The following is a 24,031-nucleotide window of genomic DNA, read 5'->3' as shown; positions in this document are numbered from 1 at the left end:
TATCCAGCCCGCGAAGTGGTTTCATGTGGCCCACGAAGCCATCCTGGAAACAGTGAGGGAACGGCCCCCACTGCCTTGGCCCTGGCCCAGAGACCCTCCTCCTGCCAGAGACCCTCAGATCTGTCCCACTCCTGCCCAGGCCCCCATAGGCACCCTTGATGCGAATGAGGTAGAGCTGGCCACGCCCACCCAGTAGGCCATACGCACTCTAGCCATGCCCACCCAGTAGGCCACGCCCACCCTGGCCACACCCACCCGGCCCCCTGAGGGCAACCGCAATGCTGATGCGGCCCTCAATGAAATTGAGTTTGACACCCCTGAACTAGAGCTTCATGTGAGGAATTCCATATAGAACGGGTAGTTTACTAGAAGGTACAGAAAAACAAAGTAAATCTATTTTTTCACACTTAGATTCTAATTTTTCTTCACTTATGAAGAAGTGGCTTTGAGGCTTTCCTATCTTCCCCTTCATTCTCAACAAATCCTCTGTGCCCCTCATTTCTTCCTGGAAACTGAGGATTATTCAGAATTAGGGGAGGGAACGTTGCAGATCTAAACAGCACTTTATTTATTTATTTATTTATTTATTTATTTATTTATTAATGGGATTTATATCCCGCCCTATCTCCCGAAGGACTCAGGGCGGCTAACAACAAAACATATAATAAGTACAGAAATTAAGATAAAAATAAAATTAAAATCATCTGTGCAATAAATTAAAATTAAAAATTAAAATAAATTAAAAATTGTAAATATAATTAAAATGCCTGTCAGTCCAGGTCAGCCTGGTGGAATAGGAGTGTTTTGAGGCCGCAGCGAAAGGATTGGAGATTTTGGGCCATCGGAAGCTCAGGGGGGAGCTGATTCCATAGGACTGGCGCTCCCACAGAGAAGGCCCTCCCCCTGGGGGTCGCCAGCCGACATTGCCTAGCTGACGGTACCCTGAGGAGGCCTTCTCTGTGTGAGCGTACTGGGCGATGGGAATTCGTTCCCGGCAGCAGATGGTCCTGCAAGTATCCCGGGCCTAAGCCATGTAGGGCTTTAAAGGTAAGTAAGTAAGGTAAAGGTTCCCCCGCACATGCGTGCTAGTCGTTTCCGACTCTAGGGGCCGGTGCTCATCTCCGTTTCAAAGCCGAAGAGCCAGTGCTTGTCCGAGGACATCTCCGTGGTCATGTGGCCGGCATGACTAGATGCCAAAGGCACACGGAACGCTGTTACCTTCCCACCGTAGTGGTCCCTATTTTTCTACTTGCATTTTTACATGCTTTCGAACTGCTAGGTTGGCAGAAGCTGGGACGAGTAACAGGCGCTCACTCTGCTACGCGGCACTCGGGATTCGACCCGCCAAACTGCCGACCTTCCGATCGACAAGTTCAGCGTCCTAACCCACTGAGCCACCGCGTCCCTTTTTAAAGGTAAGTACCAGCACCTTAAATCTCACCCGGAGGGCAACCGGTAGCCAATGCAGCTCACGCAGGAGGGGTGTAATATGGGAGTATCGGGGTGCTCCCATCACTACCCGTGCAGCTGCACTCTGCACCAGCTGAAGCCTCCGGGTGGTCTTCAAGGGCAGCCCCATGTAGAGAGCATTATAGTAGTCTATACGGGAGGTAACGAGTGCGTGGGTGACTGTCTCGGTCCAGAAAGGGGCGCAATTGGTATATTAGGCGAATCTGGGCAAATGCCCCCCTAGCCACGACTCCAATATGATCTTCAAAACTGAGTCGTGAATCTAGGAGGACGCCCAGATTGCGTGCTCTATCAATGGGAGGTAACATCTCTCCTCCTATAGTCAAAGATGGAACCTCTTGGACTAAACGAGATGACAGTATGTAGAGCCACTCAGTCTTGGCCGTGTTGAGTCGATGCCTGTTCTTTCCCATCCAAATCTGTACCGCTTCCAGGCAACGGGACATCACATCGAGGGCATCACTGGGTTGGTTCGGGGTGGAGATGAATAGCTGGGTATCATCAGCATATTGATGATATTTCACCCCGAAGCCACGGATGATCTCTCCCAGCGGCTTCATATAGATGTTGAACAGGAGGGGCGAGAGCACCGATCCCTGAGGCACTCCACAACTAAGGGGCCTAGGGCTTGACCTCTGCCCCCCTGCTAACACCGTCTGTGAACGGTCCGAGAGGTAGGAGGAGAACCACTGCAGAACGGTGCCTCCCACTCCCAACCCCTCAAGACGACGCAGTAAGATACCGTGGTCGATGGTATCAAAAGCCGCTGAGAGATCTAATAGGACCAGGACAGAGGAATAACCTCTATCTCGGGCCCGCCAGAGATCATTCACCAGTGCGACCAATGCCGTCTCCGTGCTATACCCGGGTATGAAACCCGATTGGTATGGATCCAGATACTCAGCTTCCTCCAGGATCAAAGGGAGCTGTCGTGCCACCACGCTCTCAACGACCTTCGCAAGAAAGCGAAGGTTGGAGACAGGACGGAAGTTGTTTAAAATAGCTGGATCCAATGCAGGTTTCTTAAGGAGGGGCCTTACCACCGCCTCTTTCAAGGCGGCAGGGAAGTACCCTTCACTCAGTGAGGCATTGATAACTGCTAGGAGCCAGCCTCGTGTAACCTCCCGAGATGCATAGACTAGCCAGGAGGGACACGGGTCCAACAAACATGTGGCGGCACTTAGTTTCCCCATGATCTTGTCCACTTCATCCGGAGTCACAGGATCAAACTCTTCCCAAATGTTCTCGGCCAAATTCATCGTTTTCCTCTTGTCAGATACTGCCCAGTCAGAGTCCAGACCAGCCCGAATCTGAGCAATTTTGTCCACCAGATATTTACTAAATTCCTCAGCCTGTCCATGTAGGGGGTCCTCTCCCGTCCCTTGATTTAAAAGGGAGTGGACCACTCTAAATAGGGCGGCCGGGCGGTTATCTGCGGACCACAAGATAAGATCTAGAAAAGGATCTTAACTGTGTTCGGTCAGACTTGGACCGACTGGTTCTCCAAATGCTCTCTAGGCCCCTTCTCTGGTGTTTCATCTCCCGCAGGTCCTTGGAGAACCAAGGAGCGAGTCGGGACTTGCGCCGGGTCAGAGGCCGCAAAGGGACAACGCGGTCGAGAGCCTCCGAAGCAGCCTGTTGCCAGGCATTGACTAAGGACTCGACTGGGCTGTGGGAGAGAGAGGTGGGAATCAGTCCAAGCGCCATCTGGAATTTATCTGGGTCCATCAGGCGCCTGGGGCAGAACCATCTGGTCGGTTCCACCTCCTGACAGCGGGGGGTGACGTGACGGAGGCCCAACTGCAGGAGGTAGTGGTCTGTACATGAAAGGGGTTCCGATGTTGGAGTAACCCCACCCAGTCCATTAAGCCATTGCCCAGAGATAAAAATAAGATCAGGCATGTTTCCTCCCTCCTCCCTCCCAAGAAACATGACCCATCTTTATATAACCTGCAGCTATTTAGACTTTTTTATTTGATGAGGCAAGATCTGACATGTAGGAAGTCACATGCATAGAGGATAGCTCCGTAATTCTTGCAACAACATTGCCTTATCTTTGTTACTTCATTTTCTTCCGCTCAAATAAGAATTAATAATATTCAAAGCTATTTGAAAAGGCTACAGGAAAAGTACTTTATTTGAAATGTATACCTTCCATTCAGGGGACACAGTGGCTCAGTGGGTTAGGACGCTGAGCTTGTAGATCAGAAGATCGGCAGTTTGGCGGGTCGAATCCCGAGTGCCGCGTAACAGAGTGAGCGCCTGTTACTCGTCCCAGCTTCTGCCAACCTAGCAGTTCGAAAGCACGTAAAAATGCAAGAAGAAAAATAGGGACCACTACAGTGGGAAGGTAACAGCGTTCCGTGCGCCTTTGGCGTCTAGTCATGCCGGCCACATGACCACGGAGACGTCCTCGGACAAGCGCTGGCTCTTCGGCTTTGAAACGGAGATGAGCACCGGCCCCTAGAGTCGGAAACGACTAGCACACATGTGCGGGGGAACCTTTACCTTTTTTTTTTATAATCCTATAAAAAGGATCAAGAATTTATAGGACTTTCTCCAGGAAAGTGGGAATATGATTCAACATAAACTCTTACAGTACTACCTTGCTGTTTTAAACACTCTTGAAAGACACACAGGGAACATGGATGGGTCATAAAGTAGCATTTTGCAAAAAATGTTTTTTTGTAAAATAGTAAATCTTAAAATGAGAGCCAGTTTGATATAGTGGTTAAGTCACTAGACTAGAAGAAACGAGGAATCTGTGAATCCTAGCCTCACCTTAGGCAAAAAGCTAACTGGGTGATTTGCGGCTAGTTACTCTTTCTCAGCCTAAGGAGGAGGCAATAGCAAAAAAATATTGCCAAGAAAACTGCAAGAATTAGTCCAGGGAGTCATCAGGCACCAAAACTGAGCTGAAGGCGTGCACACACACACACACACACACGCTTAAAACCCCCAATTTTATGTACTAAAATTAAAACCCCCAATTTTATGTACTAAAATTTTAAAGCTTCCTTCAAAACAAGACTATAATTGCGCTATTGACGTTCCACACCAACATGTTCATAGGATTGCTTCAGCAGTCAAAATAGTCTTTAAAATTCTACCGTAAGGGTAGGGAGTAAAGTGTAGGTTACAACCCAAAACAGTAACAGCACGAGGGTACATTCAATACAAATAGGTTCTGCTGAAAACATGCTGACTTTTATTAGTGAGCTATACAATCCAAAGCATATTTGCATATGTTACATGTGACATATTAAGCCACTAGCAAGCATCTTCCCCCCAAGGTGCTTTCAGGGTGCAGAGCGATAATTATATTAGGATGATTAAACTAATGAATTGCATTTCCATCTGTTCAATCAAATCTCTATAGGGAGGAACTGAGTCTGGATTTTATTTTTAATGTAGCAACCTTCATAACAAAGACATCAGGTACATCCTTCTCATTGCTTTATGTATTCAAATGCAGTTAGCTATGCTCTTTTTAAAAGAAAATATGTAAATATCATCATAATTTGTCGGACTCTTGTTGAGCAGAAATACTGAAGCTTGGCATCTAAGAGCCCACTTTATCACAGAATATGTCAGGAGAACTGCCTTTTTGATAAAGATTTTGTCTAAGACCTCCAGTACTTAGCAATATTTTATTTGTATGTAACTATAAAGGTAAAAGGTAAAGGTTCCCCCGCACATGTGTGCTAGTCGTTTCCGACTCTAGGGGCTGGTGCTCATCTCCATTTCAAAGCTAAAGAGCCAGCGCTTGTCTGAGGACGTCTCCGTGGCCATGTGGCCGGCATGACTAGACGCCAAAGGTGCACGGAACGCTGTTACCTTCCCACCATAGTGGTCCCTATTTTTCTACTTGCATTTTTACGTGCTTTTGAACTGCTAGGTTGGCAGAAGCTGGGACGAGTAACAGGTGCTCACTGTGTTACGCGGCACTCGGGATTCAACCCAAATTGGCGACCTTCTGATCAACAGGCTTAGCGTCCTAACCCACTGAGCCACCGCGTCCCTCTCATGTAACTATAATGCCTTTTAAATGAGCAGAGCTTCCAAAGTTGTCTTCCTACTTTCTAAGAGTGTCCAACAGCTATCTCATTTGCAGGGTTTGTAAACCATCCCTCAAGTGATGTGACCAACAATTGGATTTATGAAACAAGGCCAGGCTGAGATGCTATTATAGTAATGATGTCAATAAAAGTAGTCCCGGTCATATCTGTAACGCTAATTATCCACATAAATGGTGATGGTGTAGTTTGCTGCATTTCCTTATCGAGGAAAGCTGTACCACTTTTGTTCCAACCTGCAAGATCTATGGCTTCTCCATAGACCAAATTAAAGATATCTTGAGATCTGTTTCCATGGAAGAATATAGGGATATGTGTTCTTATATTATTTGCTTTGAAATTTAAAATAAAAAATGTGCTAATAAAACCCCAGCATAGCAATAATATTTTTATTTTAAAAAGTAATTTATACCACTTCTGTGAAAACATATACATTTGCATATACATTTTTAAATACAGCACAAATATTTTCATTGATTAAAAAAGAAATGTAAAAGTAGTTTGCTTTTCTTATGTGAGTGATATCGATAATTTACAGCAGATCTTTTAAAAATACCTTCAGTCATTTTTGCTGGATTTGATAAAAATTAAGATGAGAGAAGAAGAGAGGACATCAATTATTTTCATCCAAGTTATTCTTCCAGCCTGAACTTAGCCAGGAGAGGGAGATGGTCAGAGGAATTGCTTTCATTAGGAAGTCCATTGACTCCCCACAGATCTTGCTCAGTTACCAATGACAGTCTACCCAGAAGACTCAGGCCTCCACTGAAAAGAACCTTAGCTCCTAGAATAAGAAGAAGAAGAAGAAGAAGAAGAGGAGGAGGAGGAGGAGGAGGAGGAGGAGGAAGAAGAAAAAGAAAAAGAAGAAAGAGAAAGAGAAAGAAAGAAAGAAAAGAAAAGAAAGGAAAAGAAAAGAAAAGAAAGAAAGAAAGAAAGAAAGAAAGAAAGAAAGAAAGAAAGAAAGAAAGAAAGAAAGAAAGAAAGAAAGAAAGACTTTTCAGATATATACAATGTGAATACAGAAACTGCTTGACAGGCAATTCCATTTCTGGCCAAATCTGGATATATTATGGTGCTATCAATGAGTCTGACATTAGTAAGAACTACCTTTCTTCAATGTGGGCATCCAGATGTGCGGACCTCAATTGCTAGAATTTCTAGCCATATCCTTATTGGCTAAGAATTTTGGCAGTTGGAAAGCTGTACACTTTGAAAATGCCTTGTTAAAGAAGGTTACCTTCTGTTCTGCTAACTACATATGAGAGTGTGTGATAACATGAGAAAGACTTTCTAATGAAAGTGTGATGCACCAGTTGGAATATACACAAACAGCAGCAAAGAGTTTTAGCATGCTTACATTTTAGCACCATTTAGTGAATGATTTCCAGACTTTCTACTGCTAGATTAAATATTTACATAAGTTTTCTGAAGTAGCAAAACCAGGCCATATTTTATGGAACATATTATTTGCTAAAAGATATGAGCATGCAGGATTCATAACATTACTTCCAAGCAAAAACACTCACGATTAAAATAGGACATGGGTGCATTTTTTCAAGCCATAATAATTTCTTCTGTCCCTCTAATGGCAACCTGAGTTCTGCAGAAATCAACAATTTTAGGTGTTCATATCTGCAGCTTAAACTTGAGTGAAATAAATATACGAATCAGCTAGATTTACTTTTGATCACTACCATTCTAAGGATGGAATTTATGCAAAGAGGGAACTCACCACAGCAAAGATAAGGGAAAAAATGTTACTTGTTGATGGCAAGTTGCAAATATTCATGCTAGGCTAGGATGTGGACTAAGCCATCTGTTTGGGAAATACAAAAATTCAAATACAGTCTTGTATGTAAACAGACTTTCTTTGATGTTTGTAGGATACTGTAAGCTGTAGGGAACCAAAGATATTACTTTCTACTTGGTTGTGCCATGGGTGAAAATGTACCAAATTGGCCATAGGTCTGGTACAGATTTGGTTACCTGGTTCCTGAGTAACACTGTCCCTGGCTGCAGAATAGAAGATATAATCTACAGTCATTGCACTTCTGGAGTGGCAGGTTGTTACTTCTGGAACTCCACTGTCATGCAGATAATGAGAATAGACTGAAGACAATTGAAAGCTGTGATGTATATCTGTGGGTAATCTAAAATGGAAGAGGTGATTAAAAACCTGAATATTCCCCATACCACAAACCCACCTTTCTAAATCTACATTATCGACATGTAAAGATAACTATGCAGACACTCAGGAACATAGACTACCTCCCTCTACTCCAGCATTTAAAGGTTCATCTGCTAATCATCTTTTTTTCCACTATCAAGTCATCACAGAATAAACTAACCTAGACTAACCTAGGTTTTATAAGATATATAAGGTTTTATATATCCCTGGGTAGAAATCTGAAATACTTTTAAGTGAAAACCTTCACCATACAGTTTAGTTAGGGTTTAATAAACTTGAAACAGAGAAAGCCTGTCTTTTTAACTCTTCCCTTCACTGCAGTTTTACTGTAATAATATTGACCATGCTTACACAATCTCTTAAATCACCCTTGCTAATTAAAGTGAATGAATATGCTACTTTCCCTTCCCTTCCCACAAATTCTTGTCCATGTTTGATGATACTTCTAGGATTGTTTTTGCTTTAATTTAAGCTTGCATTTATAAAAATCCAGCTAAAGCTGGGTACTTCAAGTATTGATAACTGAAAAGCACATTAATAAAAATTGTCGAGTTACCTTTTTGCTACTATTAGGATCTCTTCTGACTGTTCCAAACTTGTGTCTTTAGTCTCTTTGCTCTCTAGAAAAAAAAAGACACTGATGATAGGAACCTGACATTAGAATCAGTTAGTTTAGTGTACCTATTTGATTGAAAATTCAGGTTTTCAGAACCTCAGGTAGAATTTTTTTTCACATAACTTGCTGCTTGATTATTTTAATTGGAAAGGGTCAGTTTCTATAAAAAATACTTGTCCTCCATTTGAGTTTTTTTCAGTCTCAAAAAGAACAGCTTCAAGATAGATTAACTATGTACACAGTATTGGGCATGAGCTACAAATGCAAACAGAAGTCTGTGTATCTGTCTAACTAACTAACTAACTAACTAACTAACTAACTAACTAACTAACTAACTAACTGTCTATCATCTCTCTCTTTCATAGCTGTCCACCTCACAAGTGCGACTCTTTTGTATATAAAATGTCAGTGATACAGATGCAAGCAATTATGTTGGCTCTTAAAGGTTTTTATAAATAATTTTTGCTGCCAAAATGGCAGGAGTAATAAGATCTGCTGAACTACTTTCATGCTGCACAGAACAGATCTAAATAATCTATGTGTTCCAGAGACAGTAATTTCCAAATATAATTCTTTGGAATAATTCTTATATCGCTACCTTTTAGGGAAATGAATGGCATCTGAATTCAGTCCTGAACACTGGAACATAGGAAGCCACTTCTGTTGCACCTTAAAAACAATCTGCACCTTTAATACACTGCAGCAGAAGCCACCTCTAATCATGATTGTTTAGCACTAAAAGTGAAGTTTCCTGAAGTTCCTGATTAGGCACAGCTGGCATGATCAAGGTCTGATCCATGAAAGTGTATCTAATGGGGCCTTGGATGTACGTCTTTTCTGCCCTCTGGGACAAAATCCCCCAGATATTTGTTTGCCTCCACCCCAGACATTGTTTAAAAGATCCCTTAAAGTCTGGGTCTTCTCCCAGGCCTTGGGCTGGAGTGGGTGTCACTCCCCTTGTGTATTCTATGGCTCTTTTCAGAGATTGGCATTTTTCTTCTGGATGCCTGGTTTTTTTGTTTTGTATTTATAACTGTTTAATGTTGCATGCCATTCAGAGTCACAACAGATTTGGCTGGCCTTAATAAATATAATAAATGGGATGAAATGTGAATGAAATGTTAAGATAGACGTTATGTGTAAACTGCGTTACAAGACTACAGGAAAGCATAAATATGTGAGTGAGACTGTATAAAATCACATCTATTACTTGCATGTTTCACCAAGCATTATTACACTTAAAAAACAAGAGCATCTCCAAAATTCACAAAAAATCATTCTTGCCCACCTACTCTGTGGCCCTCAGACCCCCTCAAAATATTAAGTGAGCTCCTGTTCCCCAAACTCTATCCAGTTCTGATCAACCCAATATTTCACTTCTGCAGCAGTGGCTCTCCAAAGTCTCAGGTAGATTCCCCCCCCTAATTTCATCTGCTACTTATATAAAAAAAGAATGCATCAAAAATTCATATAGTGGCCTTCAGTAAATAAAGCAGATACTCTATCACAAAGCTACAGATTTAGTGTATATGTTCAGGGACACTCACACAATTTTAAGTGCCTTCATTCCCATCCTTTACAAAAGTTGCTTATACCTACAGTCGAGCACTTGGAATAAGTATCAAAAACGGCAATCCTGGTTCTATTACATTTGCTTTCTCGGCTCCTGTACAAACATTCAGTCTCTAATACTTAACAATCATCTTTGAGAGAAACAGTGTGTTCAGAAAGACACTCCCTGGTCTCCAAAAAAAAAAAAGGTACCTCTTTCTTGTACTAGGCGTTTCTGCTGTTCCTCATACATGCAGTCCTGAGAAATGCCAAGGCTTTGAGGCCAAATGGGAATGTTAAGTATCCTATTGCCCCTTGGGGACTGTTCCTGACCAGACACCTTAAAACAAAACAAGATATATTCTTAGAAATGAGAATGTATGTCTGCTCTCCCAAAACAACCCTTCATAGCTTTTGTGTTCCACCCACTAGAATAACTAGTGTCACATATAAACTTAGCAGGGTTACTATTCATTCTTGGCTATTATTTCAAGATTTTAGAATGTAAAAACGCTTTGTCTATTTCAAAGTATAGCGTAAATAGTCTTAAACTTGTGTAACACAGCTTTCCTCCAAGAACTCACAACAGTGTTCACACAACTAAGATCTCTAGGCAGGCTTTACTGGGCCAACCCCTTAATACACTGTTGTCATTTTCATGTTCTGCTTTCAAATGATCCATCGTGCATGTCGCCCTCTTAACTGTGGCAGTCCTGTCACAGATCAGGATGAGCTGAGGCATGGTATACAAACTTTAATGTATGCCTGCTTATTCTCCATTCGAGAGAGGAAGACATAGGGGAGGAGGGAGTGAAAAGTTCAGAAACATTGGAAGAAACCAATTCCAGGGCTTTTTAGTCACATACTGTGGGTGAGGGTGGGTGGGTGGAGAGAGGAGAGGTTTCCCATTTTCCCCCCTGAATTTTTCCATTTCATCACAAGGCTTTCAATTCGCGCAGGCCTTAGTGCGATCTTTACTCTTACAGTTGCTTATTGCAAGAAATTAATAATTGTTGCTGACTAATTTTCAGGGACACTAGTTTTGTCTTTGTTTTCACAACAGCTTCACAAAGAGGTACTTACTTTTCCTATTGCCAGACCTTCATAATTCAGCTTTCCTTCTGTCAAGAAATTGTACAGAGGAGAATGAGGGACAGAATTGAAATCACCACAGATGACAAGGGGACAAAAACACCCATCTTCACGAATGGCAACATTGGTAATTTCTGCCAAGAGCATGGCTAGCTGGGTTAGTTTAATGTCTCCCCGCCTTGGATTATACAGGAGATGTGTATTGGCCACACAGATGGCTGTGGGAGCTTTGTAGGAAAACCGAGGCTGCAGGAGCAGAACCAGCCCCACATTATCTCTATCCAAAAGTGGGATATTGTGACGGAAGAATTCCACAGGATTAGAGGAAAGAAGACTAAATTTGGAGGTCTTGAAGCATATGGCACAGCCATCAGGCTTTCTTCCGGTCCTCATTTTGTATTCACAGTGATAGCCTACAAAAACCAGAAAAGGACAAGTTTCATGATTTCCAAGAACTACACCATAGAATAAGAGCAAGAATTATGCCTTATGCTAATCTGTAATGCAGTTTACTTTAGGTTTAGAGCACCAGGTGAACCTGCTCATTACAGTTGATTTAACAAAGCAGGGATAAAGAAATCAGGGATTAGCACAATGTGCAAATTCAGCATTTATGATTTAACAAAACATAATTAGGCAAAACAATTTAGAGTCATGATTAGGTAGGAACGATTGGGCAAAATAAAGGTTTCACAATGAGCAACTTCTGAAGAATTAAGGGCATATAAAATAATCCATTATACAGTATATGTTCACATATTTAAAAATCATTTGTTGGTTTGATAATAGGATTATTTATTAGAGTGGGATAGGAAAGAGAGCAAACCTATTAGTTGCCGCTGTTTTCTTACAAATTGCTCACTTTTCAGTACTGAAACAGGGCTGGGGGTAAATAGAACACAAGGGTGTAAACTAAGGAAGAGTACTCCATATAGTTTTATAACTAAGTAAATAAGCTCCCTGTTTTACTATGTAGGGTTTTTTGGTTACATATAACCGAAGTATAGTACCTAGGGCTTCCAAGCTTGGCTTGATCTCTACTCCATACTGGTCTTCTTGGACTTCCTGCAAACACAGTACCTGTGGGTAGGGAAGCAAGTGAGCAACAGTGAAAGATCCATGTCATCCCCTAGCATTATTATTTTAGAAGTGATTTGAATTCTAATTAATACAGAAATAAAAATTAACACAGATAATTTAACATTAAATAAAGGATTGGTGATAAGAATTGGATGCAATCGAAGCAAAGTTAAGAATTTCCAAGTCTTAATGATTTCAGAGAGACAGAGTTAATATATGTATAGCTTTTTCAGCAAAAGCAACAGGATTTTTAGGTGATCATGATGCTATGCAGATTTATGTAAATACTCTTAGGCTCAGGGTAGCTTATAATGCTAAAAGTAACAGATTTTCTGTGAAACTGTTGGCTTTCTCAATGTTTTTCCACCTGAAAATGACCCATTCCTAAGAAAACATATGTAACATTGTACTGCAAGAAAGTAAATCAAGATTCATGAAGAAAACTTTTGATGTCAGATTTGCCAGAGGTAAGTGTCCTTTGAAACATCATACCTACTGAGATTAGATTGGCCCTGACCCTACTGGCTTTCTGAAGTCTTGGAAGGCCTGGATTTGTTCCTAGACACAGGAGTTGAGAGATTAGTTGGAGGACAATGGGTATTCTTATTTATTGCATTTATTTTTATTCTACTGGTCATTGTAGATTTTATATATTGGTTGTTATTTTATATGGTGTTTTTAACTTTTAAGTCAACAAGGGTCATTATGGCAAGTCAGGGGGGCAGGTAGATCTAATTAAATGAATAAAAAAGAGTAAATAAATTATATCACATATATGTTCAATTTTATTTAAATTTGTAATATGTCAAATGCACCTGTGTACATTTATTATCAGTAAGAACGATACCATGTATCCATGATCAGTTTTCTTACTGGCAGCTTTCTACTTACATCTGCGTCAAGCTGTTTGATGTCTGCAAGAATGTTGGGAAAGCGATAATTCCAAGCTAGTATTTGCTGCTGGCAATGCTTATAGAGGTGGGGGTTGTATTCTAATAAATCCTGGGAAAGAATGTTGTATGACATTACAGTAAAATCAAATTTTGTCTGTGGGTCTTTATCATCTTGGTTGACCTGCATCTTGTCTCCAACAACTGTTGTTTTTGTATTTTGATGGCAAAAGTATTCCCAATGTCTCTTGATCAAACCTGGCAAAACACAATAAATCAAGGGATGGAAATAAGGTTTAAATAAATATATTTTTGAATTTAATTAGTTATAGATCTTAGTATGTTAATGTAAATCTACTCCAATTTGGATCTATTTACCAGATGCATAGCAGGAACAATGTATAAACAATAATCAAGAAGAAAACTAGAAGATGTCAAATTATTTTTTTTCTTATTGCATAATACTGCTATTTTCCATTAACACTGACTCCCACTTACAAATTGTGGGGGCATCTTTGCTCTCAGAAATGTTTATTCATAGCATAGCATAGCATAGCATATCAAGATTACCTAAAAGATTCCTGAGGGTATTTTTAAGAAGAAATAATTTCATTTACTGAGGACCCAAAAAGTGTGCTCTGGGATATCTACATACACCTCTGGTAATTATGAAGTTTTTAAGTATATGAATAAATGCCAGGCAGTGTAGTTGAAGAAGAGAGGTACTAAAATCAGTTGATATCCTGTTGTTCCTCCAAAGAACTTACACCGTGCATTGGGCAACAACTTATCTTTTTCAATGTGTCACTCAATGTCTTGGATTAGGGAGCTGTTTACTTAGGTTAATCAGGGACGCTGAGCTTATCGATCAGAAGGTTGGCAGTTTGGCGGGTTGAATCCCGAGTGCCGCGTAACAGAGTGAGCACCTGTTACTCGTCCCAGCTTCTGCCAACCTAGCAGTTCGAAAGCATGTAAAAATGCAAGTAGAAAAATAGGGACCACTATGGTGGGAAGGTAACAGCGTTCCGTGCACCTTTGGTCTAGTCATGCCAGCCACATGACCACGAAGACGTCCTCGGAGAAGCGCTGGTTCTTTGGCTTTGAAACGGAGATGAGCACCGGCCCCTAGAGTCGGAAACGACTAGCATGCATGTGCGGGGGAACCTTTACCTTTACCTTACTTAGGTTACTTGTGGGACTGCTGATTCCCACTGATCTCTGCTCATCCCATTAGATCTGGCAGTGGGAATGCTCTGGATTTTTTTTGATGGAGCAATGTCACCTGATGGGTCCCAGGAAGTGTACCTTTCCTCTTATAGGCACCTGCACCTGCTCTATGAAACAACCTCTCCGCCCCCCTCCCCGAGATGCATATTATCCATCCCAATTTGTCTTTAGGAAGGCTGTGAAGACTTAGTTCTTTGCTCAAGAATGTTAGTTATGGGGTCTCTGGTATATGTGTATGACATTTGTGGAGCTCTTTTCTTGGTTTGGGGGAGGTTTCTGGGATATGTTTTTATTCTGTTTGTCACCCAAAGTTGGGCAATCATAAAAATTAGACAGATTATCCAAATTCTCTATGCTCCAGCTAATTTTCCATATCCTATTAAGACCAACAATCAACATAATAAAATGCCATATTACTTTTTGGTTTTGGAGTGCTTCCTTCTTTAAGCGGAGATGATGATTTTTCATGTAAAGAAGATACATTTATATTTTTTTCAACACTGCAACTAATGTCCTGAACCTCAGTATGTCTTCTTTTTTTTAAAACTGGTTCACAGTCCTCAGATTTCATTTTTGCAGTACGAAAATGAATGGAATAGTTTTGGCAGAGATTGGGAGAAAGCTGCAAGTTCCAGAACAGGGGAAGTCTCCAACTCTCCCCAAAATTCTGAAGGTTCAAGTGTGGGTAGCAAGCACAAGAATAGTACTCCACACAATTCAGGCACTGAAAAGCTTGAGCATTCTGGAGGTGTCTTTGAAGATGATTCCGGTAAAAGCCCCAATCTCTAACCAGCCTGTGAACATGGCGGGACAGCATGGGATATCTAGAAAAAAAGCAACAGTGGTTAGATTTCTGTAATAGAAAACTTAAGATGGAAAGGAGGAAGAATAAATGGAGAAGGAACAGAGGGAAAAGGTTACAATTACCTAAAAATTTAGACTGGCAACATTTGCACAATGTTTAAGATAGCTGTCCAGAAAAGTGTATAATCATCACTTACTGGCATCAATATTTCAGTAACAGAAAGTATAGGTAAAAGCCAGTTGCTGGGGTCATGAGTGGGAAGATATTTCTGCTTTCATATACTTTTTGTGCTACAGGTACTCCTTGACTTACAACCATTTGTTGTTTGTTTAGGGATTGGTCAAAATTACAACAGCACTGAAAAAAAGTGACTTACTACCAGTTCTCGCACTTACAAGCACTGCAGGATCTTTACAGTCATGTAATCAAAATCCAGCCATTTGGCAACTGGCACATATTTATGATGGTTGAGCATTTCAGGGCCACGTGATTCGCCATTTGCAATTTTTCCAGCCAGCTTCCTACAAGCTAAGTTAATAGAGGAAGCTGGATTTGCTTAACAACACAATTCACTTAACGCCTGCAGTGATTCACTTAATAACCATGGCAAAAAAGGTCATAAAATCAGGTACAGCTCACTTAACAAACTCCATGATTAGCAACCAAAATTCCCAATTGTGGTTGTAAGTCGAGGACTACCTGTATCCTGTTTTCTAGTTGGCTGCAGAAGGTACAGAATGCTGGACATTTTGGTCTCCTGCTAGGTTTGTATCAGGTCTTTTCATTTACATTTTGAGTATCTTTTATATTCAAGTTCCTTTTCAGGACTAAAGTACAGTAGACATGATGGTAACGGTATGAATACAGTTTTGCAAATCTTTTTATCTTAATACCACTTCTTTTTTGGCCCTGACGTGATGGGCAAGGCTTTGTGCCAACTACAAGAGTGTGAATAAACAGTTAGTAAGGCCTGATTAAAATTTCTGAAGCTATTCTAAGAATAATGTATGCAACTACTCCTTGCCCCCTTTTGGCAACTTTTTAATCCATAACTGAATGGACGTGTTATTATTTAATAAAAATATTTTAAAAAAGAAATTACATGAACATGAGAACCTGTGAATTGTAATGGCTAAAGAGTTAGATTTGGAGCAGACAGGCCCAGCTTCTAGTCCATTCTCAGTAACTGGGCAGTCTTGGGCCAGTTGTTCTTTCTCAGCACAACTGATTCACAGAGCTGCTATTTTGAGGACAAATAGGAGGATGGAGTACTATGTAAGCTGCCTCAAACTCCTGTACAAAAAGCAGGATATAAATCTAATAAACAGGTTCTATCCAGATCTTCTCTTGCAATGGAACACAAGTTACAAATAAAAATCGGCAGCAAAACCCTTTTTAGTCCTGTTGAACCTTTGCAGACGTCGGAATAGTGATTAAATACATTATAGTCTTTAAAAGTTAATTGCATATTTCTCAAGATTCCTGCATGAGGCAGTCATTCTGAAAGTATATTTGTGTTCAGTGTGAAGGGTCTGTAATAATCACCAAAAGTTTTTCAGGAAGCGAAGCTTTTGAAAAAAACTTTTCTTATCCAATGTTATGTGATTTTAACTGTGCCCGAGTGTTTTATAACCAACTCATTTTTTTTTTAAAAAAGCTTGGGGTATCCACAAAGTCTTTTATGCCATAAAAATAATGTCTTTGTTAAATTCCTTTTAAGATGAAGGTTACACTAAGTATTTCCATATAAATATGATCCAAGCCACAACCTTCATCAAAAGTGTTTTGCTGATTTTTATTTGTATTTAGTGTCTGATGCAACTCGCTGCAGTGTCATCAGCCAACTTTGATGGATTCCAGTTATCTTGATACTATTTTTCCATTGTGGCAATGTTCTGCTGAAACTTTTCACCATATTCATCACTGACTGCACCTAGATTTTTGGGGAAAAAATCCAACTCAATGCAGAAAATGAATCTTCAGCGACATATTACACTTTATGGTCTTGTATGCTGTGAGGTTTGTGAACCACTGAATATACAGTAGTTTGGTGCTCTGCAGTTATCAATAAAATTCTCAGTGACATCTTCAAATGCTTTCCAAGTTATTTTCACTGGCCCCATTATCAGATCTTTGAACTACTTGTCATTGATGATGTATCTGATCTGCGAACCAACAAAAATACTTTCCTTAAGCTTGGCATCAGTTATTTTTGGAAACATCTGTCTCAAACAACAAAAACATTCACCTTCCTTGTTCATTATTTTCACAGTTGTCCCTGAAAATTCAGGAGGATCTTCAGCTAATAAAACATACATGCACATTTTAAACCAAAGAATACACTAAGGCAGAAGTTTGTCTACCCCAAGGGTAAAACACCCAGACACAAACAGAGCAATGTGGTACATGCAGTGCAATGCAGTGAGCCATGTGCAGATCTGTACACTGGGGAAACAAAACAACCCCTTCATAAACGTATGGCACAACTTAGGAGAACAAACCCATCAGCAGTCCGTCTGCATTTAAAAGACAGAGGCCATTTTTTCAAAGACAGCATTTTGGACAGAGAGGACTGCTGATTTGAAAGAGGGGTCAAAGAGACCATCTATGTCAAAATTAAACAGCCCTCTCTCAATAGAGGGGAAGGGATATGATATCATCTATCTCCAGTCTACAACATAGTCCTTTCAGCAGTTCCAAGAAGGCTCCACACCCATTTGCACTATTCAGGTCATCCTGAGGACACAGACAAACCCCCAAGTAGCCTCAACAACTCTCTAAAAGAATGCAAATGACCAGCTGTCTGCAAGGAATATAAATCCTTCTATTCCCCACCACCCAGTCACAGCTGAAGAAACTTCTGGACTGAGAAGCGAAACATCTTCAAAGAAAAACAAGAAAGTCCAGTTGCCTCTTGAAAAAGCACCTTTGAGATGCCCTAAACTAAGCTTCACAAACACAATGGCTGGATTGATACAATGTATTAGCCTTCAGCCAAATCACCCCGTTTAAGTCTATGGCTTAAGGTGATGAATTAACCCAGCCTGTATACAGTATAGGGAAGTGCTGCTTGGTTACTGATTGTCTGTTTCACTATCAATAAAGGAGAATAACTGTTGAAATGAAAGGGTCCTTGGTGCTCTCTGAGCTTGCTTGTTTTCTTGCCGACGTTTCATTACCCAAACTAGGTAATATTGCTAGCACCGATGATGTTACCTACCTAGTTCGGGTAATGAAATGTCTGCAGGAAAACAAGCAAGCTTAAGAGAGCACCAAGGACTCCTTTGTTTCACGATCCTCCACATCCTATCCTGAGCAGGTTATATCAGAAGGGGCCGCTCTTATCCCTCTATCCAGCGTTCTCCGGTGATGCTCGACTACAGTGACCGTATTAAGGGAGCGATGTGAGTTGTAGCCCAACATATCCGACGGCACTAGGATTTGGAGAGTCTGACCTAGGCCACGAGGGTCCATATCGTTACCTCCGAGTGGGCTACTTCCGCTCTCCAGGTCAGGCCTCTGCTCTCCACCGTCACTCGCCCGAGGGGTCATTTCAGGCCGCCGCCGCTTCTTTCATTTACCGCGCGCGATCAGGACTCAGGCCCTCGCGTGCTCCCAACCGGCGACTCCTCCCCCAGAACAAAGTCCACCTGTTTCTCCGACCCTCTTTCCCCCCCCCCATCCCGCTTTCGCTTCGGCGCATGGGACTTGTAGTTTTATTTTTTTCCCCCACGGGCGTCACTTTCTATCACGTTTCCTATAGAGTCACGAAAAACAACCTGTTGAGAAACTCTCTTTGGGTTCTTTAAAACCCTCCTAATTTTCTCCCTTTAGGAAACTTAACTGTGCGCTAAAGCAGCGTTTCCCAACCTTAGGAACTTGAAGATGCGTGGACTTCAACTCCCAGAATTCCCCAGCCAGCTATGCTGGCTGGGGAATTCTGGGAGTTGAAGTCCACGCATCTTCAAGTTCCTAAGGTTGGGAAACGCTGCGCTAAAGATCAAAGAGGTGGCTAGTTTTTAACCCTGAATTCTTTTTTAGACGATTATTTCGTGGCGGGCGGATTGATTCATCAAAGGGTTTACTGTGGAGCCAGGTAGTTCGAACTGGAAACTGCTCTTCATTATTTTATCTCTTTCGTATTTCCGAAATCCAAAATATCGAACTGATTGGTGGTTGGGGTGGAACCGGAAGCGGAAAGGGCGCTGGAAAACTCTCTTGGTTAACGGAAACGTCGCTGCCACCATCTCAGCGTTGGGCGGAAGCAGGAATGATACACCGGGAGGTTTCCGCGGGAGAGTGAGGAGCGATGCCGCTGGCCTTGCTGTGCGGGCTGCCGGGCAGCGGCAAGAGCCGGCGCGCCGAAGAGCTGCGCGCCGCTTTGGTCTCTGAAGGCGAACGACGCGTCTTCGTTGTGTCCGAAGCGGATGTGGCCGGAGGCCGGGCTGCCCTGCGGGCGGCGGCCGAACGGCTGCTGAACCAGCGGGACGTGGTGATCGTCGACGCGGGCAGCGAGCTGAAGAGCTTCCGCTACGAGCTCTATTGCCTCAGCAAGCACGCGGGGACCCCGCACTGCCTGGTGCTTTGCCCGGGAGGTGGCGCGCGCCCCGACCGCCCTCCTTTGGAGGTGCCGGACTCGCAGAACCGCTGGGACTGGCCTCTCTTTCTGGCGCCCGAGGACCCCGCCGAGCCCCTGCCGCTGCCCGAGATCCGCGCTGCTCTCTTGGAGCGGCGCCCGCCTCCTCCCAACCAGTCCACGCGCTCCCAGCCGCTCCAAGCCGCCGGCTTCCTTCACCAGCTCGACCGCCTGACCCAAGAGGTGCTGGCCGCCGTCATGGCTGCTCAGAGGGACGGCGCCCAGGCCGGACAGTTCATTCCTGTGGCGGTGGATGGGCTAGCAGGAGGCGGCCGAGAGCCTCCGCGCTTGCTGCTTAACAGGCCGGTCAGCCTGGCTGAACTGAGCCGCCTGCGAAGGCAGTTCCTCAGTTACGCTAAGATGCACCCGGGAGAAGGCGAAGAAAATCTGCCCCAGCTGGGCAGCATGTTTCTTCAGTACCTGAGTCAAAACCTGCAGTGAGCGCAGCAGCTTCCTCTGAGTAGCAGCAGCTTCCTCTGAGTAGCCGTTGCCGGCCCTGCTCCGTGGAGGATGGACTTAGGACGCCTCGTTTAGACTGCTTTTTTGCTATTTAATTCTGGATAGGAATTTATCCATTTTTGTCAGTTGCCAAACTTATAGACTGCTTTTCAAAACTATTTGATGATGAGCGATGAAGGCATTTTTAAAATAATGTTTTTCAGTATACATCTGTCTATATTTGAATTGCAACTGTCATTTTCGTACTGTGCCTTGTGTAAGGGAGTTCATTAGTAGATTTCAACATTCATAGTGATTCCCATGAGGTGAATTTGGCAGAAATACAGTGACTGAATTGAAGTTCGTAAATTCAGCTTTCTAATCAAAGATTCAGTGCAATCCTGAAAAGTGTGTTTATCAAATACATTTGGATTAATATGACTAAAAATAGTTTACATAAAGAACATTACATTGTGCTTATAATATTTCTTGTTTCTCTCTCTGTGATTAACTTATTAAAGAGAAAGCTGCAAGTCTGGATTGGTCTTCTTGACTGAGAAGGCACACACAAAGCTGCATCCATGACTGCATTTTGCTGGATAAGTCCAGTGTTCAAGTCTGTCAGGATCTTTCTGGATCTTATTTCTAAAGGGTTGGCTATTTCTCCCCCCCCCCCCAATCTTAGTCATTTACTATTGACTAGATTATGTTTTGATGATTTGATAGATTATAAAAAGAGTTTTTGTGTTTCTTTGTATTTTTTTTTCTTTTCTATTTTGCTTAAATCTTTTAGCTTTCTTTCTGATTTTTCTTATATTGATTTGAATTTTTATCTTCCCTTTTAAAACTTTACAAAATTATATATGTATGTGTGTACATAGCTTCAATATCAGCACTAAATTGGCATTTAGTTCTACTTGGTTTTATAACCTTATTCATGCTATTTTCATGTGCAGAGCTGGCTGTGACACAGTAAAAACACTTCTCAGTAAAGAGAATTGGTCCTTTGGTACATGGCAGTTAAATGAGTGTTAAATATCTTAACAAATTCATATATTACAAACCTTATTGTCATGATGCCACTCCTCATTTAGTTTTAACTGAATGAAGCAGAAGTCACTGAACAATCAAAATAGATTCTATCCTTTTAAAACCAAATACAGTAAGAATGCTCATGAAAATCTATGCAGTACTGTAGTAAAGTTGCCATGGAACTACTGGTTCTATACCTAGAACTTAGAAGCATTGTGGTGATCTCACAATATAAAATGAGAATCTCAAGTCGTGCAGTTGAGTGTAGTAGACAAATTCCAAGTGTTCTGTACAAGCAGCCTTCAGAGAAAATCATCAGATGTATATTCTGTATTAAATTCGGCAGCAATACAACCACAATGTGACAACATTCTCAAAAAATTGTGCCCATTTTCTTACCAAAATTATACATCTGCAGTAGTTTTATTTTTTTAAAAAAATATTTGTTTAAGTTGTACAGTAAAGCCTGCCCAAATTTATAGATTTCAACTGCAGATTACAGCATGACAACACATTAATGAAGAAAGGTTTTGATTTGTATTTGGCCCTAGATGTATAATGAACAAGACTCAGAAACTAATGTGGTAACAAATTTGTTAGCTTTTACAATCCTATACTTCTATTTTTATTTATTTTGCCATCATAATGTAACAATTTTCAGAGATCCAGCTGTCAGTAAATTACAGAGGCTATCTTAATTGTATTAATTTTATAATGACTTATATGTACCTTGTGTATGATTCTGCAGCATGTTGTAGAAAATCCACACATGAAACACTTTGATTATTGATCTTCATTGTGAAGAACAATTGATAACAGAGCAAAAACACTGAGCCAGGATCCAGGAACTTACAAATTTTATATTAATTTTGTGACTATGTTTTATTATTGTTTTTGCTGCTATTATTAATATCAGTAGTAGTACAAATATTTTAATCTGCTCCCAAAATATACCTTGAAAATGAAGGGAATGTGAGACTAAAGGCACCGTTTCTCCCACTACATATGCTATATACCGTGTTGTGCGGTGGTGAGAAGGGCGCCGAGGTGGGGGCAGCCAGGTCGACAGTCCTCTGACCGGAGTGGGGGGCCCATGCCCCGGGGAGGCCGCCTGCTTGGCCGGGCTCACCTCAGAGGTGAGCGGGGAGGTGGTAGCCCAGGACCAAAGCGGCAGGTGGAGCACCGGAGGCTCGGGGGAGGGTGGTGAAGCGGGCAGGCGTCCTGCCATCAGCACCCATGCCGGCTGCCCCTTCCCCGTGGAGCTGGAGAGCTTGCCCTCACTTCCCCCAGGAATTGCATTTCTTTGCTTACCTGACTCCCAGCCCCACGTCTTTTCTCCTTTTCAATCCGCCGCCGCCACATGCAGGTAAACAAAAGATTGTGTGTGTGGGGGGGAGAAAGGTCAATTCCAACTTCACGAGATCTTATTTTTTTGTGAGTTGGAATTGATTGACCTTCCCCCCCCCCCCACAAACTTCATTTGTTTCCATGCACGCAGTGGTGGCAGATCGTGAAGGAGAAACGGCATGGGGCTGGAAGTCAGGTAAGCAAAGAAATGCAATTCCTGGGGGAAGCGAGGGCAAGCTCTCCAGCTTCCCGGGGAAGGGGCAGCCGGCATGGGTGCTGATGGCAGGACGCCCGCCCGCTTCACCACACTCTCCCTGAGTCTCCAGCACTCCACCTGCTGCTTTGCTTCTGGGCTGCTGCCTCCCCGCTCACCTCTTAGGTGAGCCCAGCCAGGCAGGCGGCCTCCTTGGCATCCTTCCCGTTGCCACCCAGCACAGCTGCCCTGGGGCTTCAGGGGCTGGCCTGGCATGGGAAGGGAATGCACCCTGCCCACCCACCCTCTTCACCACCCTCCCTGAGCTTCTGGCGCTCCAGCTGCCACTTTGGTCAGCCTGGCTGCTGCCCAGCATGGCCACCCTGGGGCTGCAGGGGCTAGTCTGGCACAGGAAGAGGACATGCCCCACCCGCACCGGTACTGTACCTGGTCCACCACCACGCTCCGCCATGTTGCTTCTCCACCCCATGCACAGGCCCCACCCTACCCCCCTGTGCTCGTGGCCTACTGTTACTGGCAAAAAATAAACCCACCCCGAAAGTAAATCCTAGTGCTTACTTCAGAGCCCCAAAGAAAGTAAGACTGGGTCTTATTTTTGGGGAAACACGGTAGAGGTGGGGATCTGCAGATGTGAGGATGGGACTTACTCTGCAGACATTTGCCCTTTAAATATTTAAATATTCTACCTGGTAGAGTGGTTACTCCCTGTGTTTTGAATCAGTATTTTCCTCTCCTCTCTGCCCTGGTCCAAAAAATAAAGGAAATGTTTGAAGACTACATATAATGTATATTTTGTATATATATTTTTTTAATTCCATTTATATACCGCCCTTCTCCAAAGACTCAGGGCGGCTTACAAGCTTAGCAGTAGCCTTCATTCTATGTATATGCCTGCTTATTAGGGCTTTCACACACACCCCAAGCGGCATTATTACAAAGTCAGCTTAATTGCCCCCAACAATCTGGGTCCTCATTTTACCTACCTCGGAAGGATGGAAGGCTGAGTCAACCTTGAGCCTGGTGGGACTCGAACCTGCACTAATTGCAGGCAGCTGGTGTTACTTAAGGAGGCATTAGCCCACTGCTCCACCAAGGCACAAACGCATACCCACAATATACAGTGAGATGGTATAACACAACAGTTGAGATTAAACAAGAATCAGAACGTTTAAAGTCTTCATTTTCTAATCATGAAGTTATATGTTCTAAAAATTGATTTCTTAAAAAATCTGAACAGAAGATTGATTCCATCTTCAGACTGTAATTTCCCAAACATACAGAAAACATCACAAATTATTGCAGTAGTTTGAATAATAGAAAAATATGGAGATATGAAAAAGCAGGCATGTCATTTTACGAAAAGACTCAG

General features: G+C 42.4%; 2 protein-coding genes across 7 annotated transcripts; one reads left to right on the top strand and one right to left on the bottom strand.

The window, feature by feature from the left end:
• Positions 1-5,925: 5,925 nt before the first annotated feature.
• On the bottom strand, positions 5,926-18,661 carry ANGEL2 (angel homolog 2). 6 transcript variants are annotated; one of them, XM_081313580.1, is made up of 10 exons: positions 18,478-18,661; positions 14,608-15,014; positions 12,965-13,221; positions 12,004-12,073; positions 10,985-11,406; positions 10,115-10,241; positions 8,291-8,354; positions 7,533-7,696; positions 7,073-7,146; positions 5,926-6,330 (listed from the first exon to the last, which is right to left on the bottom strand). In XM_081313580.1, exons 2-10 carry the CDS (start codon positions 15,005-15,007, stop codon positions 6,301-6,303), a joined length of 1,608 nt encoding a protein of 535 aa, XP_081169706.1. In that variant the 5' UTR covers positions 15,008-15,014; positions 18,478-18,661; the 3' UTR covers positions 5,926-6,300. The 6 variants fall into 6 exon arrangements, 3 of the variants coding, with proteins under 3 accessions (XP_081169706.1, XP_081169705.1, XP_081169704.1); XR_014024585.1 differs by having other exon boundaries at positions 6,167-6,330; positions 7,073-7,362; XM_081313579.1 differs by lacking the exon at positions 7,073-7,146 and having other exon boundaries at positions 18,451-18,661.
• A 580-nt stretch (positions 18,662-19,241) lies between these two features.
• Positions 19,242-23,503, top strand: KTI12 (KTI12 chromatin associated homolog). Its single transcript, XM_081314461.1, has 2 exons — positions 19,242-22,183; positions 22,842-23,503. The coding sequence occupies exon 1, from the start codon at positions 19,305-19,307 to the stop codon at positions 20,070-20,072; it is 768 nt and encodes a 255-aa protein (XP_081170587.1). The 5' UTR covers positions 19,242-19,304; the 3' UTR covers positions 20,073-22,183; positions 22,842-23,503.
• The last annotated feature ends 528 nt before the right edge of the window (positions 23,504-24,031 follow it).

Source organism: Vipera berus, assembly GCF_964194415.1.
Source record: "Vipera berus genome assembly, chromosome: 1".
Taxonomy (NCBI): domain Eukaryota; kingdom Metazoa; phylum Chordata; class Lepidosauria; order Squamata; family Viperidae; genus Vipera; species Vipera berus.
Note: the sequence above shows the minus strand (reverse complement) of the source record. Positions and strands in the feature narration are given on the sequence as shown.

Bases quoted from the DNA above. Each gene is read 5' to 3' on its own strand.
- ANGEL2 (XM_081313579.1), bottom strand. From the start codon at position 15,007: ATGCTGTCCCGCCATGTTCACAGGCTGGTTAGAGATTGGGGCTTTTAC. The intron at 13,222-14,607 runs GTAATATGGCAT...GTGTTTTGCCAG, and splicing joins AAGCACTCCAAAACCAAAAA to GTTTGATCAAGAGACATTGG. The intron at 10,242-10,984 runs GTAAGTACCTCT...TTTTGTTTTAAG, and splicing joins AAGGTCTGGCAATAGGAAAA to GTGTCTGGTCAGGAACAGTC.
- KTI12 (XM_081314461.1), top strand. From the start codon at position 19,305: ATGCCGCTGGCCTTGCTGTGCGGGCTGCCGGGCAGCGGCAAGAGCCGG.